This window comes from Scleropages formosus, chromosome 2 (genome assembly GCF_900964775.1).
Source record: "Scleropages formosus chromosome 2, fSclFor1.1, whole genome shotgun sequence".
NCBI lineage: Eukaryota > Metazoa > Chordata > Actinopteri > Osteoglossiformes > Osteoglossidae > Scleropages > Scleropages formosus.
In genome coordinates, this window is record NC_041807.1 from 20,839,006 (window position 1) to 20,856,495 (window position 17,490).

Genomic DNA, 17,490 nt, shown 5'->3' on the forward strand with positions numbered 1-17,490 from the left:
ACTAAAGAAAGAAGTGAACACAGGACAGGAAAGCAACAGAAAACAGCTGATGGACCACTAGTGCCAACTACAGTACATTACTGCACTTCCTCTTCACTCACATGCCTTTCAGATTTTTTGGACATGCTTTGGATAGATGGCATAACACTGATTTTTCTTTTTTTTAAACAGAAAGTTAGGCATCAAGAGCTGAGAGCGGTTATTCTGTAATTTTGGGTAAAGAGAATTTGTTAATCGATGATCGCCTGTATTATTTGGGGCTTATTTTGGCAGCGACAGGAATGGTTGGGATTATCTGGGTGACAAGTTTTGACTGACCTATTCTGAATTGTTCGCATAAATCAGTCTCCTTTGTTGCCAAGTGCAATTTAATCAAAACAATATTCTTCTGAAACAAATGCATCTCATCTGAAGGAGGGGAAGCTTGGCTGACACTTTTTTCTTCCTCAGTTTAACTTAAAAAATGTTTGGTGAACTTCACCGATATGCTCACAATATGGAACAGACTGAGGACTCCGTTCTTTAACATGTCATGTCTGTGCAGGGATCTCGTTCACACCTAAGGAGGTTGGTGAACATATAGTTAATGTGAAGAAGGGTGGACAACATGTGACTAACAGTCCCTTCAAGATCATGGTAGGCCAGTCTGAAATTGCGGATGCAAGCAAGGTCAAGGTGTCCGGCAAAGGCATTTTGGAGGGCCACACCTTTAAGGTGACAGAATTTTTTGTGGACACAAGAAATGCAGGTGAGTATTTTTCTGTAGATGTGGAACTGAAATACACTGACCATGCATATTACCATGGATACTTGTTATCATATTCTTAAATCACTGTGTAGCTGTTTATTACTGTTGGAATTGATTAAAAAATTGATCATTGTATCAGTCAAGTGGTCGAAAACATTAGAGTCACAACGCCATACATTTAAAAAAAACATTTTTTAACGCAGTAGATTTCTTTATCAACAAAATTGTTGTTTAGTTTTTTACAAATACTAAACTAGGCCTCATCATTAAGAATATGGACAAATATACTACTGATATATGTAGAAAGTGAAACATGGATTTTGTAGATTCCATGAGGTAATAAACTAATGATTGCATCCCGATGTTATGCTGAGCTCTGCCAAAAACCCTGTAATCCTTGTAAGTGCTAACAGACATGTGAGATGCAGTGAACACCCAGCGCTCTGGAACTCCACAGCTGCTCCACCTAACAACTCTGTTCCATACTTTTATACTGTTTAGGTTACGGGGGTCTAGGGCTGTCCATTGAGGGTCCAAGTAAAGTAGATATTAACTGTGAAGACACAAAGGATGGGATGTGCAAGGTGACTTATTGCCCAACAGAGCCGGGCAACTACATCATCAACATCAAGTTTTCTGAGCATCACGTCCCAGGTGAGTCACCGGAGGAGCAGATCCCAGGGATAGAGGAGAGAAACTGCAGTCCTCAAACTGGTTTACCATGACAGCATGTGACAAGCATGTGCTTCTCTCACAGGAAGCCCGTTCACAGTGAAGGTGATGGGTGAGGGCCGAATGAAGGAGAGCATCACGACAAAAAGACAGGCGTCTTCCATCGCATCGGTGGGCAGCACCTGTGACCTCAGCCTCAAAATCCCAGGTGACCTTCTCAGTACTGCATTACACTGTCGCATTCGCAAAGGGTCGGACTATGCCCAGGACAAGCTGAAAAGCAAAGTGGTTCAGTTGACAGTAAAAAAGTTCAGTTTTTTTTTTACACGAAAGAAATACATTATCATAAATCTGTGTATACATTCTGAAGGAAAGCTGCATTATTCACGCGTTCAAATCAGTTCGGTTTTTTGCTATGCCCTTCCAAACAGACTGTCTCAGAGCACTTACAGAACGATGCAAAAAGCGTGCAGAGATGCATAGTTTGTAATCATGATACCCTTAAAGTGTGGGACAAAGGCAGCAGGTAATAGGAAACATTTCCAAACAAAATATAGACCGATGTATGAGCTGAACATTAATATACTGTATATCTTAGCGCACTCATTGCAAGATGAACACCCCAGTTCACTTCCAGTGATATTGATTTACCTGCCTAAAGTCCAACCTCATGCTCCTCCTCTTTATTCCCACCATCAGGGAACTGGTTCCAGATGGTGTCGGCCCAGGAGCGTCTGACACGCACGGTCACGCGCAGCAGCCACACCTACACGCGCACTGAACGCACGCAGGTCAGCCAGACACGCGGTGGGGAGACCACACGCCAAGTGCACGTTGAGGAGAGCACGCAGGTTGGGGGAGACCCTTTCCTCAATGTCTTCGGGGGCTTTCTGGGCCGAGAGAGCCTGAGCAGTTTCAGCGCAGTTCCTCTTTCCAGAGAAGGTATGTGGGGGATCCTGAAATATCAATAGCGTCCCAGTATGTTTCCACAGAGGACAGGCCATCACTACAAGTGATTGTGCTCTTAAGCATTTGTTTCAAGACATCTGACTAAGTGTGTGTGACATGCTCTGGACCAGACATGGGGCAGCAGTGAACTGACCAACATAAGCTCTTATTGTGCATTTCCCTAGTGTAGATGTCCCTTTTCTCTCCTCCCAGGTGAGGCTAGCACCACAGAGATGATTGCACAGGTGATCAGCCCTGGTGGCAAGATGAAGGAGGCTGAGATTGTGGAAAGCGAGGACAATGTTTACAGCGTGCGATTTGTGCCCAGTGAGATGGGCCCGCATACCGTCAATGTCAAGTACAGGGGCCAGCATGTACCGGGAAGCCCTTTCCAGTTCACAGTGGGGCCCCTGGGAGAGGGTGGAGCCCACAAGGTCCGAGCGGGCGGACCAGGCCTAGACAGGGGTGTGGCTGGTGTTCCAGGTTAGTGGTGCTGCACTGTGCTCCATGTATCGACTGTGCTTACTATTGTACAGCTCGGCTGTGCAGCTGCCACTGTGTGACCTCTGTGTCCTGGTGAACACAGCTGAGTTCTGCATCTGGACTCGAGAGGCTGGTGCAGGGGGCCTATCCATTGCTGTAGAGGGTCCCAGCAAAGCAGAAATCACCTTTGAAGACAGGAAGGATGGGTCATGTGGGGTCTTCTACATTGTCCAGGAGCCAGGTAGGACCCTACTTAGATCTCAAAAGAATTCTGAAATTCTCACATGAATAACTGTGCAGAATGACTCACGGCTCTCTGTGGGAAAGGGCAATAGACCTTGGAATCCCCTTGGTAGTGGTTAGCTTCATCGTCATGTAAGCCAGAGGTGTCTGGTTCAAATTCCCCTTCTCACTGTAGAAACTCTTCAGCAGATTGATTGTCCTGAACTGTTCTAGTTAAAGACTTTTCTGTATAAATTGGTTCATAATTATAATTTACTCGTTGTACAAATGTAACGTTGCGAGTTCACTTGTACAGAGGTGTCATCTGAATGGTAGTACAGTACACCCATTCATTAAATAATGGGGTTAATGCACATACGCACATCGTCCAAACCGCTTGTTCCATACGGGGTCACGGGGAGCCAGAGCCTAACCTGCCAACACAGGGCATAAGGCTGGAGGGGACACACCCAAGACGGGACGCCAGTCCGTCGCAAGGCACCCCAAGCGGGATTCGAACTCCAGACCTACCGGAGAGCAGAACCTGGTTCAGCCCACCACACCACCACACCCTAGTGGAGTTAATGTTCTTGTGGAATTATCCGTTACACCGAGTTCCATTTTTAGGGTGTCGGATTACTATTAATTCCTTCTGAAAAAGACAGTAATTTCTTCTGTAAACACTGCAGGGGAGTTGAATGACAGCGGTCCTTCACCTTTTGTCTTTCTTTTCCTTCTGAGTACATTTTACTTGCGGAAAATGGCAGGGCAAAGAAATTCTGGCAAAAATAGCTGTTTTGGAGATGTAAAGAACGTGTAATCAGGCAAAGTGCCGGTGCACTGAATAAGGTGCACATGTTCATTAACCATTTTAGTGGTTTTCCATTGTACAGGACCCATTTGTTTGTATGACTGCTGGGTGTAAGTGGCAATGACTGATTGACTATTATGGTTCTCTCATTTGTGATTAATTTTAATGGAAGCTCCATCTTGCTGGTTATGATTTTTCAGGTGATTATGAGGTGTCTATCAAATTTAATGATGAAGACATACCCGATAGCCCCTTCGTCGTTCCAGTTGCGTCCCTGTCAGATGATGCCCGAAGACTCAAAGTGACCAGCCTGCAGGTACGTCGCCTTCCCCTCGTTTCTCCTTCGCATACCAAGACGAGGGCTTAGCGGCGCCTGTTCCCTGAGCTATGTGGGTCTGTCCTGCTGGCTTCAGTTCACAGTTTGACTTGTTGGCTTGTAATAATCTGGCCCATATGTCATCACTATTCACCTTATTCCGCTCCATGAGTATGACCTCTTGCCATGCTGACCCCACCCCTTTCCTGTTTTTAAGCACCTCGCTTTACTCCAGAATTTCCTCTGAAGTTCAGTCTACCATGTTCTTACCCTGTCCTTAAACCAATGTTACTCTGCTCACTTTCTGTTACAGGAGAAGGGTTTGGAGGTGAACCGAGAGGCCTCCTTTGCTGTGCAGCGTAACGGTGCACGGGGAATTATAGATGCCAAGGTGCACACACCCTCTGGGGCGGTGCAGGAGTGTTACATTCATGAGGTGGACAGTGGTAAGTCCATGCAAGTGCAACCAGTTCTGGGAACTTTGTAAAAGGAATTCATTTAGTCGGTAATACAAAGGATTCCCGATGGCAGACACTTCCACCTCCAGAATTTGGACTACATGGCCCTTCACTTAAAAAGTGAAACAGCACATATATTGATGAAGGCACTTACATTCTAAGAATTCACTGCTGGATTGTTTCTTTAAGACAAATTGAATCACCCTGGTAGCTGGAATCTAGGTAAATTTCCCAGTGACCAGAAGCGGTGGAGTGTGCGCAATTTTACACATTCTTTTGATCGTTATTTGTATGACAAGCAGGGTGTTTCCAAGATTTGACTCGAGCATCCAGAAAACCTATGCGTGCTTGTGTCTAAAATATTCTTCGCTGTAGGATAACGGTCTTCACTGATGCAACTGTTAATATTCTAATATTCACAATATTCAATATTCATTAATATTGGTGCGCTGGTGTTATGAAACAGATGGACTAGCAGGCACATGTCAGCATGAAACATTGTTCCTTGTGCTTTTGTTCACAGACAAAAACACCATCCGCTTCATCCCAAGGGAACGTGGCGTTCATGCCATTGATGTGAAGTTCAATGGTCGTCACATCCCCGGCAGCCCCTTCAAGGTCTGTGTGGGAGAGCTGGGCCAGACTGGGGACCCAGGAATGGTGTCTGCTTTTGGGCCTGGTCTGGAAGGGGGAATCACAGGTATGATCCTCCAGCACGCACTCGCAATCTACGGAAATTACCAAAACAAAAGACAAGCTGAAATGAATTTGGAGTTTATGTGGTCGTGACAGCGGATTTGTTGTTTATCCTGAGTTGTCTGTCCCTGTAGGGGTGCCAGTACATTTCACTGTGAACACTTGTAATGCTGGCTCAGGGGCCCTCTCTGTCACTGTTGATGGGCCCTCCAAGGTGAAGCTTGACTGCTGCGAGTGTGCCGAAGGGTATAAAGTTACATACACGCCTATGGCACCGGGGAATTATCTCATCTCTATCAAATATGGTGGGCCACAGCATATCGTGGGGAGCCCATTCAAAGTTAAAGTCACAGGTACATTTATTCTTCTGCCTAAAAACTTTGGCACTTTAATAAAGAAACAATAAGCAGGAAATTGGAATTCTGTCATGTAAAAAATTAGATTTTTCTTCAGAAGTGCCCAAGTTGTATATTTTTAAGAGCAGCCTGCTTTATATTAAGCCGCTTGTTCCAAAAACTTGAGCGCTGTAATGTATGAGGTGTAACAGTACTCAGCGAAAGCAGAGTATCACTGTGACGAGCGACGTGACGGGATGTATGATGGTCTTCTTCTCGGCTGTTAGGTACTCGCCTGTCAGGGGGACACAGTCTTCATGAAACTTCATCTGTTCACGTGGAGACTGTGAGCAAGGTGTCCAAAGCAGGTGGCGCTTACAGTGTCCAGCCCAAGTTGTTGTCTGATGCCAGTAAGGTGGTGTCCTGGGGAGAAGGTCTCTCTGCAGCTGTTGTCGGCCAGAAGAACACCTTCACTGTCGACTGCAGCAAAGCAGGTAAATGAGCAGGGACAAACATATACGTATCTCCACTGAGACCCACACACACACATATGTGTGTAAATACACTTTACCAAAGACTAAAGTAAAACAAGAAAGAGAAAACACGTAAATACATAACCCCAAGCTCTCACTGATGCCGGTACCTCTCTTCTAGGATCCAACATGTTGCTGGTGGGGGTGCATGGGCCGAGAGCCCCTTGTGAGGAGGTGTATGTCAAGCACATGGGCGGCAGAGTGTACAACGTCACCTACAGGTTGCAGGAGAAAGGCGACTATGCCCTCATTGTCAAGTGGGGAGAGGAAAATGTAAAGGGGAGCCCTTTCCACATCAATGCGCTGTAGAGTCTCGGAGATATTTCATCCGTGACCCACGCGTGATGCACACCAAGGGTGTCCAGCCATGATTTATAAAGACCACTGAATTTGTGGGATTAAACTGTGCATCTCATCGCATTTATGTTTATGTTTCTTCATTTAGCAGATGCTTTTCTCCAAAGCGACTTCCAATGAACACTAGGTAGTGTTATCAGCCCACACATTACATAACTACATAACAGTGCATTACTTAAAATCAGAAGTTTACGTTGTTTACCTCAGACATTTACCTGGTCTAGCTTTTGTATGTATTATCACATTAGCACAATTGAAATTATTTTCACCTGAAAAGTTGGTCGTGGTATAATATACAGGCAGAGGAAGATTTGGTTAATTAACTGAATTTTGGCAATTAAATAAATAAAATCCTGCAAACCTTATGGCTTTCCTAGGGCATCGCTGGGACACAAACAACCTGCACCCTCCAGCAAACACCTGTCCAGTGTTCAAAGACATGCCGATTTTAATGTGTCCTAAGAATAGACTGAATTATAGATTGTGTTGTACCATCCTTCTTCACATTTTGTTTTGTTTTTTGGGCATATTAGTGGTGACATCATAATGACATCAGCAACAGCAACCATAGCATCATGGTTTCAGTTAGAGCATTTCTTTCTCTGTTATATTGTTTAGGTTTTTTGACAAGCGTATTGCTGCAAAACACAAAAGAGTTTCTTCTGCTTACATGATCTGATTTCAGCAGTTTTCATCTGAAATTCAAAGAAATGACCTTTGTGGCGCACCTGCAGAATGAGAAAGAACTTGTGTGATAGCCGGTGACAGTTACGGTCAAGGAAGTAAAGAGATAGGGTACAAACGTACTCGTTACAAAAGTTAGCACAAAAAGCAGTACAATTTTTTGATGAACACTTTGTTTGAGTTACCAGGGAGTTTAGGATTCATTAACGCTTTGTTGATTTCATCTTGACGACAGCAATACGATCCAGTATGTCAGTGTTCACACAAGACTCTGCAATTAAGCTGCTTTACATGGTTTTATAGTGCTTTTGTATTTAATATATTAACCTAGTGTTTTGAATGAAATCCAACAATAAAGATGCTTCTTTGCCAAAAAAGTGTTTTTGTTGGCTTGATAAATTGATAGAGAGCAGTTTGTGATGTGATGAGCAGAGACTTATGGTGGGGAAGGAGGAAGACTGAGGAGTAAACTTTAACACCAGGGCATCACTTTTGCAAGTTCACCTTTCACAGAACATCACACCTGGAGCTTGTAAAAGCAGCATTTCCGGAGAGAAATATTAGCCCAAAGGGGATGCGGTGGCACAGTGGGTTTGGCTGGCTCCTGCTCTCGGGTGGGTCTGGGGTTCGAGTCCCATTTGGGGTGCCTTGTGAGGGACTGGGGTCCCATCTGGGGTGTGTCCCCTTCCCCTCCAGCCTTACACCCTGTGTTGCTGGGTTAAGCTCCAGTTTGCCACAACCCTGCTTGAGACAAGTGGTTTCAGTCAAGGGGTGTGAGTATTAGACCAAACCCCAACTGTCAATCATGCATATTGCCCACCAATTTCAGCTACCCTGTCTAAGTTCCATTTTCAAATAGTACTGATGACACACATTGTGGGAACAAAAGCGCACCTCAGGCTTCTCCATTTATTTTCCATAAGCAATGTTTTACAATTTATTGATAAAATTGAAAAAAGTAGGGCAGACAGCTATAAATAACTAACAAGTTACGCTGACAGTTACAGTGATCAGTGTCACATTCTACAGTACGAACGCTGTTAAAATACTAATAACACACGGGTCGCGTGCGCAGCCAGCACGAGACAGACAGTAAGAGTCGCAGTGTGTAAGAGCTTCTCGGTTCCCAGCATGCCTTGCGCGACAGAGAGGCTCGGGAGTCTCGCGCAGGGCGGGCGGCGCTCGAGCGCGAACGAGCTGAAGACAGAAGGGCTACGGTACGCACAGCACAGCACAGCGCTCACGAGGTAAATACTAATAAGCTCGCCATTCTGTCCAGTATGACAGCGATGTTTTTGAATTTAATGTGATGAAACAGAAGAGATTATGGCGTTTTGTTCTGCTGTTAGTACCGGCGTGTGTCTAGTGTGAACCTGACGCGACGGAGAGACAGCCTCAGGTCGCTCCATCAACAGACGCTATTGATTTAGCTCGGTACCTCGGCGTTGTGGCGAAAACATAATATATCTGACCTGTATTAATTTGGGTAGGCTTGTACATTCCGCGAGCAAGAAGTAGTGAAATTGCTGTGTTCCAGCAGGAGTGCGACCTGTTCCAGAAGCCCCCCTGACCACCAGCACCATGAACCACCTGCCCCAGCCTGTGCCTGACGAGAGTTTTGTGGCAAACCTGCCCAATGGCTGTGCGGTCGACCTGCAGCCCCCCAACAGCACCTCCATCTCCCCCGCACCCCATGACCATGGCCAGGTGGACTCACACCCTGGCCCTTCTTCATCTGCTTCCTCCATCCTCAGTTCCTTTCCCGGTGTGGTCAAGACTGCCCAGACCGTTCAGAATGCACGCGAGACCGAGCCGCAGCCGTCGCCACCCGAACCATCCAAGCAAACCTCCGCAAAGGCCATCCCGCCTGTGGCCACCCTGGTGCCGCTGGTGCCACGCAAGACCAAGATCCTCCTTGTGATCGATGAGCTGCATACAGACTGGTAGGAGCACCTGTTTCATTGCTTGTGCTGGTCTCTAGTCTTGTCACAGCACGGCATGGTTGCACAGTGGTGCAGCGCTGGTTTCTGAGTGGGTGGCACTGGTGCTGTATAATATGTTTTTATCAGCTAGAGGGGAGACACATTTGGTTCTTTAGAAGTCTTGGTTAAAGGTACAAATAAATTGTTAAAGTAATGGGAATATTTGAGAACAATATTTAATTATTACAATATTTGTATTAACTTTGAGCTACATTTAAAACTAATTTAAAATAAATTCCATCCACAAGCCCTTATTCAATGCTGGTGTTTGGCTGATTGATCACATAAATGTGTGCAGCAGTCCTAATTTTTGACAAACAGTAACAAATTCTAGACAGGGCTTGTTAACACTCAAAATCACGTGAATGGATATGATCCATGCAGTCCTATTCTATGTATTTTGAGTGCTTTTTCTGCCGGCTGCATGTGGAAACACAAGTGTCTTTCACTCCAAAGCAGAAAGAAATTTTAGAAAATCGAACGGTGAAGAAAATGTAGTTAAAATAAACTGGGAAATGTTTATTTTCAAAAGTTCTCAACTTGACTACTTGTAACAAGGAGCCAGTGTATCTGATGTTTTTTTATTATGTATTTGCACAGTATTTTTTTTCTACAGCCGATACCACTCTCCTCCTTTATCTGTATTACAGGACTAAGTACTTCCGTGGCAGGAAACTGAACGGTGAATACGAAATCAGAGTGGAGCAGGTTAGTTGCTCGTAATATATGTTTGACTAAGTAGAAACTAGCTAAATATTCTCATACTTTGACTGGAATTTGATTAAGAAAAGAGCATAAGAGTAAATCCCAAGAATTCCACATTATGTCCCACATCTGTTATCTGTTTTAAGATGCCATTTGCTGTTCTTCTTTAGAAATACAATGACAGCCATATATTCTGATTTAAGAACTGAACTGGGAAGCTTTTCCATTTTGTGCTTTTAACCCGAAAATTATTTTCCATCATATGTGGGGTTATTGGGTAAACCAGTGCAAACACAGGAAGAACATGCAATCTCCTTAGAGACTGAGATGGATTCAAACTAACAAACCAAGAGCTGTGAGGCACTTGCCCTGCTATTGTGTCACCCAAGAACAACAGAATAAAACAAAATAAAAATAGGGAAAATAATAGTAATGAGGGGGAAAGCAGATTGAAAAATGGTACTTTCAAATGTGTAATATTTGTGTCAAGAGCAGTTTGGATATTGTAGACTTACTTTTGAGTGAGCTATTCTCTATTTAAAAGGTAAGGCAGGAATTTTTCATTTTTGAATAAAATGAGTAATGCTATTGTGCCTGAACAAATTTTCTCATTTTTCCCCATTGAAAGTAATGGTAAAAAAACTTTTTACCTGAATTCTCTGTATGAGCAGATTGTTATTATCTGAGGGAACCTGGTAAAAAGTTGCAGGCAGCACTCTAGTACACAAGGGCATGGGGCATGCCAGGTTGAGGAAGTTACTAGTCAGGGAATGAAGGTGGGCAGATTTACTTGTGGCTTTATTTTTCTTTTCAGTAATCTTTAGTTAAATTATATCAAACAAAATAAAAATGGCTTTTCAGTGAGAAACAACTAAACTGGGTCCCCCTCTTAAAAACTTTGGTTTGTTACTCAAAAAGTTGAACGTGAAATGGAGCAGGCAAAGGGCTCCTTGTCAGTTCTGTATGCATCAGCTACTCATGTAACATATGCTGGCAAAATGGTGGTTTTGGACTAACTGACTTGTGAGAAATGCATGTCTGTATCACATATATAGCTATAATAAAATTACTTAGGACTTTTAAATATTTCTACTAACTTTGAGGTACATAAAGTAATAAGTTAATTTTAAAATGACTAAAAATACATTGTCTCCGCAGACTCTAGTTCACCATTGATTGTTGATGCATTCATCCCATAAACATGCAGATTTCACCAACACTTAGGAACTCCAGATAGGAGTGTTGAACACTAGAAGCAAGTTGACTGAAGGCAGCCCTAAATGTCTGTCTTTACCTTTGTCCATTTTGGTGCCAACTATCAGCTTGGCATATAAATAGGCCTTTAGTTCACTTTCAAGATTTAGAAGTTTATGAGTGAAGAAAATGCAATTTATTAACTCTGTTCTTATCTTCAAAAATTCATAGTTTGACGGTTTGTACGATGAGGAGCCAGTGCACTTGCACCTTGTGTTACATTTAAGTTATGGATTTCTAAAGATGCAACATTTCCTAGTTTACATATTTATTTTTAGTAATGTGTGTACTCACCATTCTGTTTTTAACATTTCTGTTGAGTGAAAATGGCCTGCATTTCTGCGTTCTACCATTAGATGGCTGCAAAACGTTCAGGCAGAAATTCAGTTTGTGCATCACCAATTTCATTACATTGAATTGCATTGAAGACTTTATTGTCGTACTGCTGTGCAATACAACGAAATTATAGTGGTACTCCCTGAGTTCTTTAGACAACAATATAAAACAAGTATAAAAATAGAAAATTAAACAGTTTAAACAGATAATACAGTAGATAAATAGATAATACACACACACACACACACACACACACACACACACACACACACACGCTGAATGAGGCCGCTTGTCCCAAGCGGGGTCACGGTGAGCTAGAGCCTAACCCGGCAACACAGGGCATGAAGCTGGAGGGGGAGGGGACACACCCAGGATGGAACACCAGTCCATTGCAAGGCACCCCAAGCAGAACTTGAACCCCAGACCCACCAGAGAGCAGGCACAGGCCAAACCCACTGCGCCACCGCACCCCCCATGGATATTACAGTATGATACAATATAATACAAAAAAATCAAGCAGTGTTCAGCTGTTTCACAGCTTTGGGGAAGAAGCTGTTTTTCATTTTTGTGATGTGGGCGTGAGAGAGCTTTTATGGGAGTACCAAGCGTCTGCGTTCATGTGCGTCACCATCTTGCATACGCATGAGTTTATTGTGTGTACAGCTATTAGAAGTTAATACAAATGTTGAAAAACTTACAGCATGTTTTATTAGACCAATATTTGGGACATTCACAGAAACTACCAGACAAATACAGTTATGTCTATTACACATTTGTATTTCACAGTATGAATGTAAAAGCAGAACACTGAAAAAGCAGGACAGGAAACACACTTGGAAGTGTGATACTGAGCAAACTAGGGCAGAAAAAACAAACCACCTTTCCCCTCTTTCCCCAGTTTTTTTTTTTTTTTTTTTTTTTTTAACTACTATCTTGTTTTCTTCAAAGATTTCTCTTATCCATTCGAGCTGTTCTGCACATCTGTGTGTTTTCACTGAACTTAATCTAGTATGTGCTCTACAGTGTAGTAGTATGTCCTTCCAGAATCTTAGAGAACCATAGTTCTTTAACCACAATGTTTCATGATGTCCTGTATTATACACTAACTGGTCACTTTATTAGGTACACCTGTTCAACTGTGCGTTCACGCAAATATCTAATCAGCCAATCACATGGCAGCATCTTAATGCATTTAGGCATTTAGACATGGTCAAGATGATCTTCTGAAGTTCAAACTGAGCATCAGAATGGGGAAGAAAGGTGATTTAAGTGACTTTGCACGTGGCATAGTTGTTGGTGCCGGACAGGCTGGTCTGAGTATTTCAGAAAATGCTGATCTACTGGGATTTTCACGCACAACCATCTCTAGGGTTTACAGAGAATGGTCAGAAAAAGAGAAAATATCCAGTGAGCAGCAGTTCTGTGGGCGAAAACGCCTTGTTGATGTTAGAGGTCAGAGGAGAATGGCCAGACTGGTTCGAGCCGCTAGAAAGGTAACAGTAACTCAAATAACCACTCGCTACAACCAAGGTATGCAGAAGAGCATCTCTGAATGCACAACACGTTGAACCTTGAAGCAGATGGGCTACAGCAGCAGAAGACCACACCGGGTGCCACTCCTGTCAGCTAAGAACAGGAAACTGAGGCTACAGTTCACACGGGCTCACCAGAATTGTACAATGGAAGATTGGAAAAACATTGCCTGGTCTGATGAGTCTCGATTTCTGCTGTGACATTCAGGTGGTAGGGTCAGAATTTGGCATAAACAACATGAAAGCATGGATCCATCCTGGATCCATCCGGATTGTATCAACAGTTCAGGCTGGTGGTGGTGGTGTAATGGTCTGGGGGAAATTTTCCTGGCACACTTTGGGCCCCTTAGTACCAATTGAGCATCGTTTGAATGCCACAGTCTACCTGAGTATTGTTTTTGACCATGTCCATCCCTTTATCACCACAGTGTACCCATCTTCTGATGGCTACTTCCAGCAGGATAACGTGCCATGTCACAAAGCTCAAATCATCTCAAACTGGTTTCTTGAACATGGCAATGAGTTCACTGTACTCAAATGGCCTCCACGGTCACCAGATCTCAATCCAATAGAACACCTTTGGGATGTGGTGGAACGGGAGATTCGCATCATGGATGTGGAGCTGACAAATCTGCAGCAACTGCGTGATTCTATCATGTCAATATGGACCAAAACCTCTGAGGAATGTTTCCAGCACCTTGTTGAATGTGTGCCACGAAGAATTAAGGCAGTTCTGAAAGCAAAAGGGGGTCCAACCCGGTACTAGCAAGGTGTACCTGATAAAGTGACCGATGAGTGTATATTGAAGACAACAATATAAAAGGAATTTTTTGTAAAACATCCTTCTCACATGATTGATTAATCCATATAGATTAAGCCCCTCCCCCACCCACTACCTTACATTACACTCTAAATTCATGAAAGGGCTGAGGATTTTTGAGTCACATGGGTCGTCATAAGATCATTCATGCCCTGGTTTGCTCCTGTAAAGCTTCTTGTTGCAGTGCAAGGGGATTATAGTACAGTACAGTAAGGCAGAGTCCCTTCAGTGTGGGCCAAAGGGCCCGAAAGTGAAATGTTGACCTGGTCTTTCACCACAGCTAGTAACATTTTTGTCTCCAGGAGGGCTTTGTTTGGAGAGCATAGAGAAGATCAGAGTGAGTCAGGCTTTGAATAAACACTTGCACACAGCCCTTGAACAGTCCTTTATTTACTAAATGCTTTACATATAACACTTTATATTTGATATGTAACGTTCACATCAATTTAACAATATAACAATGCAAATGTTCACCTTATGTAATCAGATCATCTCAGGTCAGAACTAACATTCCTTAAATATATAAATTCAAGTTATCCTTACAAAGGCTTGAAAGGGGAAAAACATACATTTGCTTATTTTATGTTTTGATGAATTTTGGATGTATGCAAACGGTATGCAAAGAAGCAGAGAATTCCCTTAAAACGCATTTAACTGGTTGGGTGGCTTTTTTAGTGGTTTCTTTATGAGCTTAGAGAGTGACTGCTAGATGATGTGTGAAAGACAGCTGTGGGAGTAAATGAACTCATCACTACCAGGCATTTGTCCTGTTGACTGCTTCCTGTTTTCCTTTCACAAGCCAGGAGCCCATCCAAGCAGCCAAATGCATTGTGTGAATGGTAACCATGGCAATAAGAGAGGCCTCGTGCTGAGTAGTGAGCAAGGCCCCGGCTGCTCATCCTCAGCATCCACTCTGCCAGCGGGCTCAGTGAAGGGCCAGCAAGCTGCACATAATAGTGTAAAGAGGGCCTTTGGCTCTCTGTGTGCCACTGTGTGGGCTCTGCTCTCAGCACGGTGGCCTTTCTTTCCTCTTTTCTTCTCTCATGTTCACCACACATGTTCACTAGGTCTCTTTGACTGAGTGATCTCATCACAGACCCATAAACAGGCTGGTATTGTATGTAGCACAGTACTTCCCACTGATTCCAAGAGCTCTGATGAGCTCTCTTGCACAAAGACTTGACCTGTCACAGGTGGGCAGGTCATGTACCTGTATGGGGCAAACAGTGTATCTGTCTTTTGGACAAAAAGGAAGCAAGTAGCATCACACCCCTGTGCCCAGTATCCCAAATCAGGCTCTCCTTATACTGAGAGCAGAAGAAATGGACTCAAGGACCCTGGTACCTCCTGCTGTGTTAGAGAAGACAGGATCGTATATAAACTGTAATGAAAAACACAATTTAATGTGTTTAAACTGTATGCTATATCTGCAGGAGAATCCCAGAATAACATTTTTTTATACATCTGAATGTACTTCTGTTTTATTTGCATTAAAGGTCTGCCTGTCTTTGTGACAGAAGTACTGGTTTATGGGACTAGAGCATGCTGACTCAGGGGTTCTTGATTCAAAGCTGATGAAAGGCCTTTCAAGAGGCCCATAGTAATCCAATGGCAGGGCATCTTGGGCAAGGCAAGATGCTGTGCTCCTTGCAGGCCAGATTTTTTTTTTGTATTTTATTGGCTGGGAATCCATGCTAATGTCTGCTGTTGGTGTGCAAAATGGTCTTCCCTGAGAGCGAACCCCTTGTTCATCCTTAGGGCCCCTCTCCAAGCATTTGGGCATGGACCTCATCAGGTCATTGGAGTGGAGCCCGTGGTGGCGTCACTTTGTCTTGGTAATGCGACCCGCTACCCAGAAACAGTTTTCTGCACAGCATCGTGGCAGAGACCGTTGCAGATGTGCCATTCTGCGTGTTTTCCAATATGGAAATGCCAAAGGAGATCCTTACCTATCAGGGGACATCCTTCATGTCCTGCACCCTGAAAGAGCTATGCAAACTGTTAAAGGCAATTAAAACTACGGTCTTTCATCCCCAAACTGATGGACTAGTTGAACGCGTCAGTGAAAGGTTGGATGATCTGCAACCAAAGTGAAGCAGATTTGCTTGGACAAACTGCCAGGGAGCACTTGCTCCATGCTCAGGAGCGAGTCCAGTCTTTATAACAAGGAGGCAGGAGATAGGTCCTTATCCTCCTATCAACATCCCATTCTAAACTGATTGAAAATTGACATGGACCCATTGTGGTCACATGGTGGGTTGGAGATTTTGAGTTCAAGGTAATTGAGCTAATTCCCACCAGCTATATCACACTGACCTCCTGAAAAAAGGCAGGAGGAAACTGAGGCTGTAGGCATGTCCATGGCCACCCTGGTACCTAACAGTGTTGAACTGTGTCCTGACATCTCTGTGGCTCTGCCCAAACCCTCCCCAGTTGCCATTAGCAACAGGTTGTATTTTCAAACAGCTGTGTTGATGAGGATCATATTTCTTCTGTGAAAATAATTATGTAAAACTGACTTATGGAATTCTAAGTAAATGTACAGTTGAGGACTTGCTGTGTTGATTTTTATATTTGCCTAAGGTTTGGTGAAGCATTGTCCAGATCCAGGCTAATTTTCAGGCCGAAAGGGTAAACTTGTGTACTGGCAGAGTGAGGAGAGGCCTGTAAAGGTGAACCGTTGATGAACAGTTCTGTACTTGGTCACCATAGAAGTTACTGTTAATCCTGAAGAATTTGGTTTGTTCTTTTAGTAAAAATGACCTTTTGTTTTGCAGGCCGAGTTTTCAGAGATCAGCCTCACATCCTGTGTCAGTGGGGGATGTGTGATTGACAGGCAGCTAATGAGAGGCGGGAACAAAGTAGTCAGGTAGGATGGACGTTAAGCACCACACTGCCCCACTGCCACTGTTGTCCCTTGACTGGGGCTTCTACTGCTTTTACTTCCTCTCCTAGAGCTTAAATATCATTCCATTTCATATTTCCAGAGTTCTGAAATTAAATGTGTTTCCAGTAAATTATTACTAGCTATTCTGAATGTTGCTGTGTGATGCTAAAAATGTACTATGTACTTTAAAATTAGCTGATAGGAGAATTCATATATACAGTGTGTGCTGTATTGAAAGAAATGCAGGTGGAAACGTACTTTATCTTGCCCATTGTTGTGAATAAACGTATTTACTATGTGGCTGATTTGGGTCCGTCCAGCAAAGAGTCATTAGCCTGAGTTACTGTTATATTACATGGTAGAGACTGAGAGTCATTGTCATGTTGACTGCCATCCCTCACTGAGAAAATTGTCAGGATTGTTGTTAGTACTTTAATCTTTCCTGCTGCAAGTCATACTGTTGTGCCTCATGGTTGCTCCCAGAACTTTGCTTTTGCCTAGGAAAAAAACTGGTAGTTTTAAGAGTGAGTGAGTGACACAGAGAGAGTGTTTCACCGATGTATGGATGAGTGACCCATTGTAAGTAGTGTAAGTCACCTTGGTGAATAAGGTGTGTGGGCTGATAACACTACATAGTATCCATTGTAAATCGCTTTGGAGTAAAGCGTCTGCTAAGTGAATAAATGTAAATGTAAGAAAAGTAGCCAGGTT

At 43.5% G+C, this 17,490-nt stretch overlaps 2 protein-coding genes across 2 annotated transcripts in view; both read left to right on the forward strand.

The window, feature by feature from the left end:
- LOC108931558 (filamin-C-like) overlaps positions 1-7,039 on the forward strand; it is a 33,276-nt gene extending 26,237 nt beyond the window's left edge. The window contains exons 36-47 of the mRNA XM_018747401.2: positions 545-748; positions 1,250-1,402; positions 1,506-1,628; positions 2,120-2,362; positions 2,582-2,851; positions 2,955-3,092; positions 4,085-4,200; positions 4,514-4,646; positions 5,182-5,358; positions 5,489-5,707; positions 5,977-6,183; positions 6,344-7,039. Coding sequence (XP_018602917.1) covers positions 545-748; positions 1,250-1,402; positions 1,506-1,628; positions 2,120-2,362; positions 2,582-2,851; positions 2,955-3,092; positions 4,085-4,200; positions 4,514-4,646; positions 5,182-5,358; positions 5,489-5,707; positions 5,977-6,183; positions 6,344-6,531 — 2,171 coding nt within the window. The 3' untranslated portion in view covers positions 6,532-7,039. The remainder of the gene's footprint in view (positions 1-544; positions 749-1,249; positions 1,403-1,505; positions 1,629-2,119; positions 2,363-2,581; positions 2,852-2,954; positions 3,093-4,084; positions 4,201-4,513; positions 4,647-5,181; positions 5,359-5,488; positions 5,708-5,976; positions 6,184-6,343) is intronic.
- A 1,376-nt stretch (positions 7,040-8,415) lies between these two features.
- Positions 8,416-17,490, forward strand: part of LOC108931554 (synapsin-3-like) — a 43,922-nt gene continuing 34,847 nt past the window's right edge. The window contains exons 1-4 of the mRNA XM_018747388.2: positions 8,416-8,510; positions 8,804-9,206; positions 9,896-9,953; positions 16,670-16,761. Of these exons, the coding sequence (XP_018602904.1) occupies positions 8,845-9,206; positions 9,896-9,953; positions 16,670-16,761 (512 nt within the window). The 5' untranslated portion in view covers positions 8,416-8,510; positions 8,804-8,844. The remainder of the gene's footprint in view (positions 8,511-8,803; positions 9,207-9,895; positions 9,954-16,669; positions 16,762-17,490) is intronic.